The sequence below is a fragment of the Hemiscyllium ocellatum genome, chromosome 11 (assembly GCF_020745735.1).
Source record: "Hemiscyllium ocellatum isolate sHemOce1 chromosome 11, sHemOce1.pat.X.cur, whole genome shotgun sequence".
NCBI classification, from domain to species: domain Eukaryota; kingdom Metazoa; phylum Chordata; class Chondrichthyes; order Orectolobiformes; family Hemiscylliidae; genus Hemiscyllium; species Hemiscyllium ocellatum.
The window spans coordinates 52,385,494-52,404,228 of record NC_083411.1 but is presented as its reverse complement, the minus strand read 5'-3'; the positions used below and the strand labels follow the sequence as shown (position 1 = coordinate 52,404,228).

Below are 18,735 nucleotides of genomic sequence, written 5' to 3'. Positions count from 1 at the left end.
AAAGAAAATCATCTAACTTTCTACATGTTCTTGTTTTCATTTCATTCTTCAATAATAAACAGAAATCTTCCATTTTAGGTATTTCTGTTATCCTTTCACAAGAACCTATTTATACTCTACAAAAATAAACCAAAAAATTGCAATGCTGGAAATCAGAAACAAAAACAAATTGCGGGGAAAACTCAGCAGGTCTGGCAGCATATGTGGAGAGAAAGCAAAGTTAATGTTTTGTCTCCAGTGACCCTTCTTCAGAACAGAAGGGTTCTAAAGAAGGGTAACCAGTTCTAAAACATTAACTTTGTTTTCTCTCCACACGTGCTGCAAGACCTGTTTTCCCAACAAGTTCTATTTATACTCTAGTTGGCTCTCAAGAGTTGATACAGGCCTTAGGATGTTCAAAGTTCTCTCCATTCATTTCTGCTGACATGGACATGGAGGGCATTCTAGATTCATGTCTGCCGCAATGTGTTTTGCAGTACCAGCTTGTAAGGTGTTAACCTTACTCTTGTTGTAACCTCTTTTTATAAAAACTTGTTTAATTCCCACTTTTGGGGAGTGTGCAACCTTCGTCCATCCTCCAACCTTCGAGAAGCAGTTTGAGTAGACAGCTGAAAGGATCAATGCATGAAGTTACTTGTGGGAATGGTTTGCACTATCAGTAACTACATGGCTGAATGGAGTATGAAGAAATATATAGTGAGCTTATCAAAAAAGTGAGATGATAATCATGGGGACTTTTAATCTACATGTCAACCAAAATGGTTGAAATGGACAAAGTTCCTAGATGAAGATTTGTCCAAATATTTTCATAGTAGTTACTTGGAACAGGACTTTCTAGATCCATCTGGAGACCATGCAACATTTATCTGATATTGTGCAATGAGATAGGATTAATTAATGACTTCATATTGAAGGCAGCCCGAGGTGGCATTGACCATAATATGATTGAATTTTACACTCAGTTTGAGGAAAATATGGCTGGGTTCAAGATGAGTATCTTAAATTCAAATAGTTGCAATTATGAGGACATGAACATAAAGCTAACTGAAGTGAACTGGCAAATAAGGCTGATGCATAGGTTAATGGAGGTGCAGTGGCATTCCATCTAAAGGATATTTAAACAATATACATAACAGATATATTACAATCAGAAAGAAGGGTGGAGCAAACAGATTGTTCAGATATGGGTTACCAATCAGTCAGGTGTGGAGAGAGGATCAGATGTATAATTGAATTTCAGAGAAGTGTAAGAAAAATATGCAGCAATGTTAGAGGAATTCAACTATGCAAATATTAAAGAGGATTGTTTTAACGTGAGTGGCAGGGAGGGAGAAATATTCCCAAATTACCTCCAAAGGTACCTCGACAGACCAACAGAAGAGAGAACAGTTCTGAGCCTAATATTTGTATACGAGGCCAGGCAGGCAGAAGGCATATAAATAGGAGAGCATTTTTGAGATAGTGACCACAACTCAGTTATATGTAGGCTGGTTATGGAAAAAGATAAGAATGGGCTGAGTATAAAAGTTCTAAACTGCACAGATAACTTTACTAAGCTATGATAAAATTTGACCAAAGTGAACTTGGAGCAGTTACTTGCAGACAAAACTATGTGAGAAGCAGTCAAGCAAAAAATAGTGAGAGAGTTCAGGCCAAGTATGTTCCCATAAAGACAAAGCATGGTCCCAAGACTGGAGAACCCAGTATATCATGGGACATAAATGTTAGGATTTTTTTTAAAAAAGAGACGCTTATAGCAGACAGCAAGAGCTCCCTAAAGGAATATAAAAGGCACAGAGAGGCTTTTAGAAAATAAATTAGGAATGCAAATAGAGTGCATGAGGAAGCATTGGCAAGTAGAATGGAGGAAAACTCAAATGTTTTCTTAACTGTATTAAAAACAAGAGAATAGCTAGGAAAAGAAAAGGATGCTTTAGGGATCATACAGATAATCTGGAAGTCATGGCTAATGTTCTCAACAAATACTTTACATCAGTCTTTCTGATGGAAAGAATGACACAAATACACACTAGGGTGGAGGACAGTGAAATATTAGAAGAAATTAACATAGAGAGTGAGGGAACAGGTACTAGCACCTGACAAAGGAGCTGTGTTAATGAAACTTCTATGATTTCAAATAAACCTGTTGAACTATAACATGGTGTCATTTGACTTTGTCCACCCCAGTCCAACACTGGCACCTCCACATCAAGTAATAGCAGAGTTAGCAACTTGAAAAGTGGATAAGTTTGCAAGCCCAAATGAAATCTATTCCAGCTGTTGAGCGTGGCAAAGGAGCAAGTATCAAGGACCCAGGCAATAATTGTCAAATATTCTCTTGCCACAGGTGAGATCACATGGTCTTGCTTTTCCGGTAATTTCTGACTTTCTTGGTGAGGACACATAGTCTCCTTCTGTGTTAGAAGCCTCTATTAGCATCAAGCAATCATAAAATAATCAGAGATGAGTGACAGGACAAAAGATTGGGCAGAGTATTTTTAAAAATTAGTTTAAAGAGGGAAAATTTACAATGAGCTAAAAATTACCATATTCTTATCAGACCATAAGGCTGCTCTCTCATGAGAGAGAGAGAGAAAGAGAGATACGAATTATAGTGGTTTAGCCTAAGCGTTATTATGCCTCAGGTGAAGGGAGAGGTTTAGTAGGAGAGTCCGTCTTGTTAACTTCAGCTTGTTCAGGAATTGAACTCATGCTGGTGACATCATTGTGTATTGTAAAACAATCATCCAAGCTAACCATTCAAAGTTAGCTAGAAATATTACAGAAAATAGGATGAGTTTCTACGGACACTTTAAAAAGGAAAAGTATTTATGATGTGAGCACAGGTAATATATAAGGTAAGCCTAGTAAGTTAATAATGCAAAATAAGGAGTTGACAAATGATTTGATCAGGCATTTTATGAAATCAAAGTAACACCCCAGAGTGGGGGACATTTTTTTAAAAAATGACCAGGAAGGTGGTACTGAATAAGTCGTTAGAGCTATGGGTTGACAATCCACGAGTACTAACAGACTTTATCCTGAGTCTTAAAAGAAATGGCTAGTGAGATAGTTGATGCATCAGATTTAAATATTGCATGATCCCTAGATTTGGTAAAGATTCCAACAGGTTGGAATGTTCTGAATGGAACTTCTTTATTCAAACAGGGAAGGGTACAAAGAGAGGATGCTATTAAGTTATACACTACTTAGCTTATCATCTGTCATTGGGAAGGTGTTAGAAGCTATTATTAAAGGTTTTATAGTTTGGCACTTAGAAAGTTATGCTAAACAGACAGAGTGAACATGGATTTATAAAAGGGAAGTCATGTTTAAACAATTGATAAGGAGATTGTGTTGTAAATATGGAAGAACCAGTAGACATACTAAACGTAGAGACATTTGATAAGAGTTCATATCAAAGGTTATTCACAAAAATAAAGGCTCATGGTATCGTTGGTAACATATCAGCATGGATAGAAGATTGACTAACAGAAAACAAAAAAAAGACATAAATGGATCATTATCTGATTAGTAAGATGTAATGAGTGATATGCAATATGGATCAGAGCTGAAGCCTCAGTATTTTACAGTTTATATAAATGATAAAGGAACTGTAAGCATGGTTGCTAAATTTGCTGATGACACAAAGGTAGGTAGGGAAAGAGTGGCACAGTGGTTAGCACTGCTGCCTCACAGCACCAGAGACTCATTTTCAGCCTTGGGTGCCTATCTGTGTGGAATTTGCATGTTGTCCCATGCCTGCATGGGTTTCCTCCAAGTACTCACATTTCCTCCCATAGTCCAAAGATGTGCAGGTTAGATGGATTTTCCATGCTAAAAATTGCCTTTTAGTGTCTAGGTATGTGCAGGATACGGGGTTAGCCATGGTAAAAACTTCATGTGGGGTTACAGCAATGGGTGGGGTGCTCTATGAAGGATCAGTGTGGACTTGATGAGCCAAATGACCTCTTTTTGTGCTGTAGGGATTTTATGATTCAAAAATAAGTTGTGAAGAGGTAATAAGGAGGCTATGAAGAGATACAAATAGATTAATTGTGTAGGCAAAGATCTGGGAAATGAAGCATATTGCTAGAAAAGATGAAATTGTCCATTTTGGCATGAGGAATGGAAAAGAAGCATATTATCTGAATGGTAAGATACTGCAGATACATCTGAGATACAAAGGGATTTCAGTATGTACATTGCATGAATCACATAACTTTATAATGCAGGTGCAGCAACTAATTAGGAAATCTATTGCAAGGGAAAATGAATACAAAAGTAGGATGATTATGCTTCAATGATCCTGAGCCATTGGTGAGGCCACATCAGGATTACTGTCTTTTGGATTGATCTGCTTATTTTTAACGAAGGAGCAGTCAGAAAGGGCTAACTGAACCAATAGCTGGAATGCCCAAGTTTGTATGAGAAAAGATTGGATAGCTCAGGCTTCTATCAGCTGGAGTTTAGACAAGAAAGAGATCCAACAAGTCCATACTGACCCTCTGAAGAGTATCCTACCCAAACCCATTCCCCTACCCTATTACTTTACATTTATCCCTGACTAATGCACCTAACCTACACATCCATAGTCAACTTTAGCATGGCCAATACACCTAACTCACACATCTTTGGATTGTGGGAGGAAGCACACACAGACACAGGGAGAATGTGCAAACACCACACAGACAGTCACCTGAGACTGGAATCAAACCCAGACCCCTGGCACTGTGAGGCAGTAGTGCTAACCATTCAGTCTCCTGCCAACTTGATTGGAACATAAAGTCCTGAGGGGTCTTAATAGGATGGGTACGCAAAGGATGTTGCTGCTTGTGGGAGAATCTAAACTGGGGACACTATTTACAAATAAGGGATCATCCATTTAAAACAGAGATAAGCTTTTTTTTCTCTCGAGATTTGTGAGTCATTAGAACTTGCAGCTTCACAAGATGGTGAAAGCTGAGTCCTTGAATATCTTTAAGATGGGGGTAAATAGATACTCGAGAAGCAAGGTGGTGAAGATTGTAAGTTGTAGGCAGAATGGGGCATATTCAAATCAGCCATGGTCTATTGAACAACACAACAAAATCAGAGGGCTGAGCTGCCTAATCCTGCTGTGAATTTGTACATTCATATGTCCATATGTAATTCTTGTATCTGATGGTAAAAATCACACAACACCAGGTTATGGTCCAACAGATTTATTTGGAAACACTAGCTTTCGGAGTGCTGTTCCAAAGTTCTGAAACCAACATGGTCATTCTAAAAGATGAGAGACTTAACAAACAATCCATGTCTTTTTCAATATATAATTTCAGTTACATCACTATAAATTTGCTATCAATTCTATGTCCTACGATCTTAAATTCCACAACCACCTGATGAAGGAGTGGTGCTCCAAAAGCTAGTGTTTCCAAATACACCTGTTAAACTATAACCTGGTGTTGTGTGTTTTTTAACATTCCAACACCGGCACCTCCAATCATGGCTTGTATCTCATAGAGTCATAGAGATGTACAGCATGGAAACAAACCCTCCAGTCCAACCCATCCATGAAGACCAGATATCCCAACCCAATCTAGTCCCACCTGCCAGCACCTGGCCCATATCCCTCCAAACCCTTCCTATTCATATACCCATCCAAATGCTTCTTAAATGTTGTATTTATACCAGCCTCCACCACTTCTTCTATCAGCTCACACACCACCCTCTGTGTGAAAAGGTTGGCCCGTAGGTCTCTTTTACATCTTCCCCTCTCACCCTAAACCTATGCCCTCTAGTTCTGGACTCCCCAACCCCAGGGAAAAGACTTTGCCTATTTACCCCATCCATGTCTCTCATAATTTTGTAAACCTCTATAAGGCAGTATCTGATGATTTGCTTGCTGATGTCAGCACTCATTTTTGGATTCTTCAGTCAAACTTAGAATTTCTGGTTGAAAAATCATAAAAGATTTGGTTACAAAAATCTTTATGGATAAAACATATTCAGCATCATTGCTGATTTCAAAAATCTGGGCCCATATAATTTTTATATACAATTAAGAAGTATGTTACATCTGCATGAAGAATGCAGTCCTTATCCATTCAAATTGATTAATATTGTAGAACCACATTAGTTTTATAGAAAATCATATTTCTAGCTATATCAGACAATTAATTACATTGGTACACAAGTTTTCATTTTAATGAAGGTATTGGAAGCAGGGTCAGCAATGAACCCAAATATACATATTTTACTGAATTACAAAAAGCTGAATGATGCTTCAACGTCAAATTTTACATAAGAATAATACGGAGTTATAGACTCATACAGCATGGAAACAGAGTGTTTGGTCCAACTAGTCCATGCTGACCATGTTCCCAAACTAAACTAGTCCCATAGTAATCATTTGTCAACATAATTCAAAATTGTATCCATAAAAATAAAAGCATGTGTAGCAATGTAGTTAATTGCCTGATATGGCTAGAAATACGATTGCCAACAAAACAAATGTGGTTCTACAATAATGATGTACTTAAATGAACTTTCCACCTTTAACCCAAACTTCCTGGATGTTACATAAGTCCATTTTCTAGATTCAGATCAAAGCATTGAACAAAGCAATCCTTATTTCCAATGTTGGTAACTATTCTCATGAAACATTCTAGTTTTGTTCAAGAACTTTGAAAGCTATTGCCTAAGGCATTTTAAGTAAGACATTTGTGAAATAGTGGTACATCTTGGCAGAATTTGCTAAAGGTCTAGCTAACCTCTTGCGGCACAAAGTAAAAGGCAGTTCACTGTGAAATTGCCAGACTGACAGCATATGTGCCAGAAAACACTGCTGTACATAATCGAGCTCAATAAAATCTCAAGGCGACAAACTTGTCTAGGTAATTTTGGTTTCCCAACCAATGCCAAATTAATTAATTCCTAAACAAAGTTGGTTTGTCCAAGAAAATTGAATAATTTAACATCCTTAAAGCTCTTAATCACGCTAACATTTGTTCAAATTGGTTTTGTATTTTTCTCCCAATTTTCCACTTGCTTTTTTAGAGATGTAAAGTTTTGTTATAGTGAAGCAGCAAAAAGCTGGTGCCTGACTCACTCCACAACCTCCTGCAAGTGTCCATTCTGCACAGGTCATTCTAAGCAATTAAGGACTACATTCTACTTGAAAATACATTTATAATTTGGCAGCAAAACAATGACATTTTTCTCCTCTTGTCTCCTGCGGAGAGGTTGCTGACCATTTGTTTCCATCCTGTGCTGGAAATTGCTACGGTGGGGTTTGGACTCAGGCTTTCTGTCATTTATATGTCATGAACTACTTCTCTCACCATTGCACCATGATCCTCGGAGCATTGTTGGGGAGCTCATTATGAACAAAAGGGACTTCACAGAATCTCTACTAATCCAATAAATATCACTGATCTCTATCTCATTTTTATGTGTGGGACCTTGCTGAACATAAAATACAACATTAGATATACTTTAAATATGTTTTACCAATTATAAAGTATATTGGGAGGTCTCAAAATCGTGAAAGAAAGAATAAAGATGCAAATAGCTCTCTTAGATCATTTAACACAATGACAGAATTCTGCCTCAACTCATTCTTCAAAGTAATTATTTTTCCATTTATGGAGAGTTATTCAATAAGTAGAGCACGGACTGACACTATATTGAGTCATTTTAAGACTTAAGAATTAAACAGCTGAATTAACTGTTTGTATGTGAATACAAGTCATCGCTGTAGTCTGCTAGCTGTTTACTTTATTGTTGAGAAAGCTAACACAATATTTTGGATTAAGCATCTATCTCTCATGGTATAAGAATAGCTTATCTGCATTCCCTTTTAATTATTCAAATGTAGCATTTTAGACAGTAATCTCTCCTCTGTCACACTTGATCTAAGCTAATTGTGCAAAAATGGTCACAGCTGATTGGTTTTCATTCAAATCTGTCTCAATGAATTTTTTTGAAGCAACAATGAACTGCAAATGCTGGAAAACTGAAACAAAAACAGAAACCGAAATTGCTGGAGGAAGTCAGCAGGACTGGCAGCAACTGTAGAGGCAACACAGAGTTAACATTTCAGCTCCAACAAGCTTTCTTCAGCCTACCTGAAATGTTAACTCTGTGTTGTCTCCAAAGATTCTGCCAGACCTGCTGAGTTTCTCCAGCAATTTCCGTTTCTGCTTGTGTTTCAGATTTTCACCATCTACAGTTCATTGATGTTTTGAAAACTTCTGTTGAGGCAATGACCCATCTTCAGTGGTCCTGAAATATTAACTCTGCTTTCCGTCTACAGATGCCGCCAAACCTTGTGAGTTTCTCCAGCAACGTCTGTCTGACATTGACATTTAAAATTGTCTTCTATGACATTATTTATTCTACATATTTCTATATCATCCACATCTCCAACCAAAGTATGTAAACTGGAAGATTTACATTATTTATTACAATTTTGGATGACATATTATAGGAAGGAAGTGAAAAACACATTAGAGGTAACACAGAAATAGTTGACAAGAATGGCTCCAAGGATGAGTGACTTCGGTTATAAGGATAGATTGAAGAAGTTTGAATTATTCTCCGAAGGGAAAAGAAAGCTAAGAGGAGATCAGGGAAAATTGTTTCCATTCATAAAAGGAACAAGATCAGAAGCACATAGATTTAAAGTGATTGCAAAAGAAGCAAAGGTGAAGTCAGGAAAAGCTTTCTTCACTCATTGAGTATTGAAGGTTTGGAATGTACTGCCTGGAAGTGGGTGGGATTCAGTTAAGAGATTAGATGATTAGTTGGAATAAAACAATGTATAAGGGTATGGGTGTACAGCAGCAGATTGGCACTAGGTAATGATACTTGTTTAAAGAGCTGGTGCATGCAAGATCTATGGACTTTGTCTCCCTGTTCTCTTTCTTAATTCAATAATAAAATGTCTGTCTACTCTTCTTATATCCAAGAACAAAAATACAGCAGACACAATCAAGTGATTTTCCTTTTGAGATAAGATTACAACAGTAATAGGATTCCTGTAGGATTTCTACTTGTTACCAACCCTGCTGTGAGTACAGCACATTAGATTGCAACTTGTGGTGGTAAGATTCTAGGTGAAAATTCCGGTTGTTCCCATGAAAATGGGATGATATTGCAATGGTATATCCACTGCAATACTACCAAAGTAGGAAGTTCATTTAAGACAACCCCCAACGTACCCCTAAGATAACATTTTAGGTAGGACATAAGCTTTGAGGTTATGAATATTTGTGGTGGCAGACAGAATACCAGTTGGGTTGCCTCTCTTCAAGCAGTGAACTAGCAGGCCTTCTGAACCCCCATTCATTGTGTGGTTTCTTAACAGAAATGGAACCAGAAGGCAGGAAATCTAATGTCCCTACTCCACAAGCTCATCGGCATGGTGGGATGGTCAAATGCTGTTGACATGTTGGAGCAGAGCCTTCGAAAATTTAAAGCAGTGTGGGCTGGAGCGAGATTGTGATGGAAAGTCTCCATCAATTTGTTGGCCACTCTATCACAGATCTTGGGTAAAAAATCAAGCCTGATAAAAGCAATTTCATAATTGGTCTATTCAGGAAACAAAGCTAATTGTTTGATTTACCGACTGACTTTACTTGGAACCAACATTAATTTCAAGAATCTCAAAGTGAATGCATTTTTTTTGCTACAATGAATGCATAACTGGATATTTCCTCGTGATATAATTTGCTGGCAAAAAGAGGTACAAGTTTGACTTAGCATGTGCACCATCATTGGAGATTCATCTGTGATGTATTACAGTATGTCAATATCCCAGACATAACACATGAGAATCACACTCCAAATATCACACACTTTATGCTGTGTGTTCTCATAACACATAATCAGAATGCTCACAGCTTATAAATTGAAATATGAAAATTTTAATGAAAGATCATGTTAATAGGATTGAAGATGGTACTGAAAACCCTGTTCTGATGTCAGAAAAGAGGAGATTTCTACAAGGTTTCCTTCTGGAAGACACTCAGGAGCATTTCTACTACTTCCCAGCTCAGACCAAAGTTCTTGTGTCCTGCTACAGCTGGCGGTGAACATTGGTGGGCAATTATGTACGCAACCAAAGTACGATGGTTCACTAGCATTCACACCCACAATGATGGAGGAGGCCAGAACGTTAGTGAAAAAGACAAGGCAAAACAATTTGTAACCAACTTTAGTCAGAAGTCCTGTGTGGATGAGTCATCTCAGCTTTGGCCTGCAGAAGGTTCTCGCATAGTAATGGCAATCCTTAGCCATCCAGATCCTTAGCAATCAAGAAATGACTGAAGGCAATGAATGCAACAAAGACAATAAGCCCTGGCAACACCCCACTGTAGTCCAGAAGACTTGTTCCTGAACTAGCCTGAGATAAGTAGTTCCAGTGCAGTTGGAAAACTGCCAACTATCCATCAATGTGGAAAATTGACCAAATGTGAAAAATCAGGAAAATTTCAATCTGGTCAATTACCTTCCTATTAGTTTCATCTTAATCATCAGTAAAGTGAAAGAAGTGTTATTTACTCAGCCTGTAGCTGCTCACTGATACATAGTTTGGGTTCACCGGGACCACTCAACTCCAGACCTCATTACAGACTTGGCCCAACTAGGTACAAAAGGACTGTATTTCAAAGGTGAAGAAAGGGTACATGTTCTTGACATCAAAGGAGAAATTGACTGAATCAAGAAACCCTCGCAAAATTGAAAGAAACTGTAAATTAGGGGGAGCTATCCATTGGTTGGAGTTAAACATAACACAAAGAAGGATGGTTGTTGGAGTCTAAGTATCTTAACACCAAGCTATCACTCTATGAGATCAGCATGTCCAACCACCTTCAATTACTTCATCAATCAGTTTGTCTTCATCACAAAATCTTAAATGGGATGTTCGTTGAAAATTGCGTAATATCAATACCATTCATGACTCTTCAGGTATTGAAGCAGATCATGTCCATATGCAAGATCTGAACATATTTAAACTAGCTGAAAATGTGTTGCTGGAAAAGTGCAGCAGGTCAGGCAGCATCCAAGGAACAGGAAATTCGACGTTTCGGGCATAAGCCCTTCATCAGGAAACGTCGAATTTCCTATTCCTTGGATGCTGCCTGACCTGCTGCACTTTTCCAGCAACACATTTTCAGCTCTGATCTCCAGCATCTGCAGACCTCACTTTCTCCTCGAACATATTTAAACTAGGCCTAGTATGTGGCTAGGTAACATTATTGACACTCCAGTACCATGCAATGGAAGTCTCCAGCAAGAGAAAGTTTAACCTACTCCCCGTAGTATCCAATGGCATCATCATCACTGAAACCCAGCCTTCAACACCTAGAAATTTAAGTGGACCAGCAATTAAAATACCATTGCTACAAGAGCAGGGCAGAGGTTGAGAATTCTGTGGTAAATAATTCCACATATCCTGTCCACTATCTACAAGGCACAAGTCAGGGCTGTAATGAAATACTCCCTACTTGTCTGGATGAACTTTGATAACATTCAAGCAACTCAATACTATCCAGGTCAAAGCAAGTCACTTGATTGGTGCACCATCTCGCAGCTTAAATATTAACTCCTTCCACCATCAATGCACAGGAGTAGAGTGAGAAGTGTATCAACTACAACTTGCATTGCAGCAACTCAAAACTGATCCTGCAATGACATCTTCCAAACACACATGTCTACCAGCAACTTCCATCACCTAGATGAACAAGGACAATCCCATTTGAACACCCTCACCAGCCAGTTCCCTCCAAATCCATACCACTTCTGACTTTAACCTATATCACCATTTCTTCACCACGGCCAGGTTAAAATCACAAATCATTTCTTATCACCCTGTGGCTATATTTACATTACAGGGATTGCAGCAGTTCAAGAAGTCAGATCACCACTACTTTCTCAAGGACAATTGGAAATGAACAATAAATATTGGTCTTGCCAGTGACACTCACATGCCATAAAAGATTTGCTTTTTTATTTAAACAGCCCCAAGGAGCTGTGGATGCTCAGCCTTGAGCTCCTGGGCTTCTTGTGACCGCCTGTCCAAGAACAGAGAACCACCACTTAATTAATACCTTTCAACAGTACTGTTTTTATTCAAGACTGTCAGTATACAAATATACAAACAAGGCTTGGGACAAAAGCCACCTTAGACCACCGGGTACTAAAGAGTGGATTCTCTCACTCTCGATAGGGAAAGTTGTTACATTTATACATAACTTCTCACGCAATACAGAGTCCCGTGTCATTAGGCTATCGAAAAGTATATTAATCAAAGTATACTTAATTGTAAGCTTACACATCAAAAAATGCTCTAAATCTAACACACAGACACCAGCAGCCATCTGGTTAAGATATTAACACTATCTTTAAAGTCAGACATTAGCCCCCATTATTCTTCTCCTGCTCTTCAAGGTAACAGTCAGATCTCAGAGATGCTCTTAAATGTAAACATTCAAACCTCATTTCTGTGTTACAGCTAGACCGTGAGGCACCAGTACTCCTCTGATGGCTGCCCTTTGACCTAGTGCTATGTACTATATCATTCTCGGATCTGTGGGATCGGACATGTTTATCCAGCTTGTGCAGGGACCCTTACAAGTTGCTGTGTTAGTAATTTGTTTCGCTCGGCATGCCGGGCAATACAGCCAATGTGCTTCAGCCATTTTAGTTAACATTTCTGAGCTCCATTTTCTATATGGTCACTATATCTATTTCCAACTTATCATTCCTCCCTTTTTATCATTTTATGATAACCCTCAGATATTAATCCGTTGAAGTCGAACAAACTCCTTTTCTGTTTCTACATCTGAATTGTCATCAGTCAAAAGTGTAGGTGTCAATCCTTCCTTCTGTGTCCATATCGGGCTTGTCTCCTTTTTACATCGGCGTCGTGCGGGACAAGTTTGACAACTTCTCTTAATAAGGGTCCAAGCGATTTGGATACTAATACAAATGCCAAGAATGATGGCCAGAATGGAGAGAATGTCCAGCCCAATAGACTTTAGCCATCCCAACAGCTGACACAGTAGGTTCCACCAGGCACAGGCCTCCTTTGAGTCTGTGTGGTCCAGATCATATGCCTTAGTGGCAACATCGTTAATTAGTGCAGTGTCATTATATACAGCCGAGCTCTCATCCTCAATATAGGTACAACGCTCCGGGCCAATAACTGCACATGCTCCCCCTTGGCTTGCTAAGAGATAGTCTAAAGCCATTCTATTCTGTAAGGTCATCATTCGTAGGGCAGTCTGCTCGTGTTCCAAATGACCCAGGGCATCAGCAGTGGCCTTAGCCATTTCCTCAAGCTCGTGACTGAGATCACGAATCTGGTCCAGGGCTTGCATGACCCCATAATTGGGCAGAAGGGCGCCAAAGAATCTGCTCCAAAATGTCTGTTGGTGGAACAGATCTCTCCGGCCTCGAGCATGAGATTTGTAATTTGAATTAAGATCATGCCACTTCTTCCATTCACTGTTAACCTCTGGGGTTGAATTCAATAACCGGAATGCTGGGAGGTGATCTATCAGCGCACAGGTGCCCTTAAAGTTAATGGGTAGGTATTCATAGGCTGTGTGATTGCCTAACCAAAATGTCCCATTAAGTGCAGGCGTAATACAGTGTTTAGCGTGGAAGAGGACAGCACCCATGCTCTAACCAATTGCAGAACACTGGGATGCCACCAAGATTCCCAGACTAAATCTGCAGTTTGTCTAGCCCCACAGTGTGTTAAATGATGGACAACATCAACCACCCAGACGGCTAAAACATCAGTCATACACACCTGGCCTGCTGGGGTTTTCCAAAGACCGTCAACGTCCTTGAAACATCCCAGATCAGTCCATTCATGAAGTACATGGTCAGGGGCGTCCCCCTGTAAAGCAACAATATCAGCGGTGGAGGGAGGCGGCTTTTCAGGAACTGAGGCCCTAATAGATTTCCCCTGAACCATCATAAAGGAGCCAGGGAGCTCCATAGCCTGTTTAGCAACTTCATCTGCCTGTTTGTTTCCCATAGAAACCGGATCCGTTCCGGCAGAGTGCGCGGAACATTTAATAAAGGCCAATTCGCGAGGACTTTGAATGGCCTGTAACAAATTAATGACTTCCTCCCTGTGTACGATAGGGGTCCCTGACGAGGTGAGGAAACCTCGATTTTCCCATAGTGTCCCAAAATCATGGGCAACCCCGAAAGCATATCTAGAGTCAGTATATATATTAGCTGTAAGTCCGGAGGCTAGCTCACATGCCCTAGTTAATGCAATTAATTCAGCTTTCTGAGCCCTTTTGGTTTTGCCAGCCTGGGATATAAAAATCCGGTTCCAGCTGATAGCCTCTATTGTCAGACTGCAGCTGGGGACCGGGTAATCTCCACAGCCCTTGCTGCTGTGTCTGCTGGGGAGGGGTGGGAGGTTGCCACAAGGGGGCCAGGGTATTTTGATCACTTTCCCGTACAACAAATTCAGATTTAATAGGTTTTTCGGCTTTAGGACCGTCACCCTCGCCCCATAATGCTTTAATTGCCCTAGCTGTATCCCCCTGTGAGGAATTGATCCAATTTAAGTTGTTAGTTTTCCATCTATCTTGTGTAGGTTTAGGCAAAGTGTTCATCAAGAGACTATTATACTGTTGTGAGACAGCCCCCGCTCCCAAAGGGAAAAGAGGGTCCCCAGAATATGTGCCATAAGTTTCATTAAACCTCTGTAGGTATTCCTCAGCACCCTCCCCCTTTTTTGGTTTTAAATCAATGATTTTTGCTAAATCAACCGGTTTTCTGAGGACCTGCCGCATTGCTTCTTTAATTTCCTGCTCCTGTTGTTGTTGATTCGGGTGTTGTGCTGTAAAGGCAGCCCAACTGTTGGCACCAGGGGGCATATTTAATATTTCTAAAAATTTTGTCCACTTAGAGCCAATAAACACAACCCTCAAAAAATTCCAGATATCTTCTCCCACTGCCCCGTAAGCCTGCCAAATACTTTCAACTGATTCACACCATTTTTGTGGATCCTTATCTTTGTCAGGGAGATTCATAGTCAGTGCCAAAATTTCCTGCGGTTTCCATGGCGTAAAAATTTCTAGGGTAGGAGGGTGAAGAATCGCAGCGACAGGAGGGTTAGCGTTCGGCTGGGCGGGGACTCTTACCCGTCCCGCTTGAGGGTTAGGAACAGTACGCATAGGGAACATGTGACCTGAGGGTTCCTCTATCTCTGAACTGTCATCGTCAGCCTCCTCTGTCCAAGGGTAGGGCAATTGCTGTTCGGGTTCACACTGTGGTGGAGGCCGATATCCTTTTTTACCTGTGCTTGGGGTAAAACTCCTTTCACTACGTGCCTCCTGGGGTATTGTACCCGATGGAGGGGGTTGGGGAGGGGATTCCACATTCCTAGAACTAATTCCCTTATCCTCCCATCCTGCACCCAGCCTCAGGTCTGACAATGCCGTCTCCACCGCTTGGTTGGCCAACCGTTTGTTCTTATTAATATTTTCATCAAAATTTGCACATGCAACCTTGAGCTCTTGGAGGGTCAAAGGAAGCCCATCCTTAGTGACACTTAGCCCCCTTTTTGTAGCATTATGTAACCAACTGTTGTAAACCTTCTGCTCGTGTTGTTGTTTAGCTTCCTCTTTCTTTTTAAAGCATGCATCTCTTAGTTTAGCCATAATTTTCTTACCCTTCTTTCCCCCGTTCCCTTTTTCCATACTAACTCCGTAGCTCTTTTTACAATCTCCAATTTCCATGTACCCCCTGCAGGCCATTCATCAGGTCCCAATTTTTCTGTTAGCCATCCTGACAATTTCCTGAGTGACTGTGCATCCTCAGGATATTCTGCGCAGACTGTTACAATTAATGATCCCGGATCCTCACATTTATCCATAAACTGTCCCATAATATTCCCTAAGCTTTCCCTAACCTTTTGTGAGTGTTGCTTTTATGAGATCCTGCTCAAGGGACTTTAAACCCTCTCACACATACGTACCTCGGTGCTTTTATGAGGACTCTAACCCCATGGGACTTTAAACCCGTATGTATCTAAACAACTACTTGTGAGCGGTGCTTTTATGAGATCCTGCTCAAGGGACTTTAAACCCTCTCACACATACGTACGTATCTAACTATTCTTATTTCTTACCGTGCTCCCAGCGCCCTTTTTTTCCTACCTTCTATAGCACTCCCAGTGCTTTTGTGCTGGTCCCTTTAAAAAGCTGTTCACTGGTTTGTTCTCGATCCCGTCTGGTAGCAGCTCCTGCTGCGGTGAGTTGGATCCAGGTCCACCCCTGACTTGGGGAGACACTAGTCGTGAGTCCCAAACGGTATACTCACGTCCTAGTTGGGCCCGTGTCCACCTTGCCACAGCAAGACCGTGTCCTGTTCAACCGTCATCAGGAGCCGCCTTCCATTGGGATCCCATCGCTGCCACCAAAATGTGAAAGCTCAGCCTTGAGCTCCTGGCTTCTTGTGAATGCCTGTCCAAGAACAGAGAACCACCACTTGATTAACACATTTCAACAGCACTGTTTTTATTCAAGACTGTCAGTATACAAATATACAAACAATCCTGGGAGAAAAGCCACTTTAGACCACGCCGGATACTAAAGAGTGGATTCTCTCACCGTTGATAGGGAAAGTTGTTACATTTATACGTAACTTCTCACGCAATACAGAGTCCCGTGTCATTAAGCTATCGCAAAGTATATTAATCAAAGTATACTTAATTGTAAGCTTACACATCAAAAAATGCTCTAAATCTAACACACAGACACCAGCAGCCATCTGGATAAGATATTAACACTATCTTTAAAGTCAGACATTAGCCCCCATCATTCTTCTCTTGCTCTTCAAGTTAACAGTCAAATCTCAGAGATGCTCTTAAATGTAAACATTCAAACCTCATTACTGTGTTACAGCTAGACCGTAAGGCACCAGTACTCCTCTGATGGCTGCCCTTTGACCTAGTGCTATGTACTATGTCATTCTCAGATCTATGGGATTGGACATGTTTACCCAGCTTGTGCAGGGATTCTTACAAGTTGCTGTGTCAGCAATTTGTTTCGCTCAGCATGCCGGGCAATACAGCCAATGTGCTTCAGCCATTTTAGTTAACATTCTAAGCTCCATTTTCTATATGGTCACTATATCTATTTCCAACTTATCAAGAGGATTTGAGTACAGGGATAGTGAAGTCTTGTTTCAGTTGTATAGCAGCTTGGTTAGGCCACACCTGGAAACTGTGCACAGTTTGGTCACTTTTTCTCAGGGAAAATGTCATTGCATAGAGGGAGTGCAACAAATGTTCAGCAGACTTGCTCCTGGAATGGTAGAACTGTCCGATGAAGAAAGATTGGGAAAACTGGACCTTATTCTCTAGAGTTTCGTAGAATGAGAGACAATTGCATTGAAACTTACAACATAGTTAAAGAGAACAACAGAGTAGCTGCAGGTAAGATATTTCCTCTGTCTGCAGAATCTAAAACCAGCGGCCATAATTTAAAACTAAGGGGGATGCCACTGAGGGCCAAGCTGACAAGAAATTAGTTTATTCACAGTGTTGTGAAACATTGGAATTGTCCAGCACAGAGGGCTGTGGAGGTCAAGATTTGAGTAGATTTAAGGTTGAGATTGATATATTTCTGATTCTCAGTGGTGTACAAGGTCAGGGAATGGAATGAGTAAAAAACATTGAAATGTTTGATCCTTCATTATTACATGGAGTAGTGAGGCAAACTACTCAGACTGAGTGGCCTACCCCTGTTCCTATATTCCTTCCTCCATTCAGGCTGTCAAACCACTCAGTGCTCAGACTACTGGAGTAATCAGAATGTGTGAACTGTGTTTTATTGTAACTTTACCTGGTCATTAATTACTTATCATAGCATCATAAACCGATACAAGTGGCTTAGCACAGAACATTTCCATGTCTCTTGCTCTTTATATTAAACATTTTTTAAAATGTACTACTTTCAAATTGAATATTTGAGCACATAATATGATCAATAACTAATCGTCAATAAATAAAAACTGTCTCTGATTCACCTAAAAGCACAATATTATGGAATTCATTCAAAATTTTCTTCTTAAATATAAAATGTGGCTCATATGAAATGTAATTCTAAGGTAAATAACAAATCTTACAGTGAATGATACTGTTAACTGAGTGCTTTTGAGATTTACTATTCTGTGATTATTTCAAAAGCTCACTTTTAAGAGCTAGGGTTCAACCCCGGGCATACCATTGCATTATTCAGCTCCAATCCCTGTCCAGTATAAACCAAACATCATGGCAATGTGTCTTCAGAGCCTAGCTATCAGTTTGGATCTGAGGATTGATTATTGTGTCTGGACACTGGAATCACTGGAATGTTGGGTTGAATCACTTCAGAGAGAACATTAAAGCTGTCTGACCCTTGACAATTTTAACAGCTCTAGTTTACCTGACTGGGCAACCTCTGAAACGGGCTTATCTTGTATGTGAGCCATGTGTCCCAGGATGGAGAAGATGACAAATCCAGCAAACACACTCGTAGCACAATTAACAACACAGACAATGATGGTATCTCTGTAGCAGTTATTGTGGAACTTGTTGTAAGACAACAATGCTACTAAAGTGCCCCAACCCACTGAGATAGAAAAGAAAATTTGAGTCACAGCATCTTTCCAGACCTGGTAAATACAAAATAGAATAGATGTCTGGAGGGAAATGAAACACAAACATGT

General features: G+C 40.1%; 1 protein-coding gene across 1 annotated transcript in view; it reads right to left on the bottom strand.

The window, feature by feature from the left end:
* LOC132819989 (sodium- and chloride-dependent neutral and basic amino acid transporter B(0+)-like) overlaps nt 1-18,735 on the bottom strand; it is a 196,615-nt gene that overhangs the window by 75,853 nt on the left and 102,027 nt on the right. Inside the window, exon 13 of the mRNA XM_060831923.1 lies at nt 18,453-18,681. Coding sequence (XP_060687906.1) covers nt 18,453-18,681 — 229 coding nt within the window. The remainder of the gene's footprint in view (nt 1-18,452; nt 18,682-18,735) is intronic.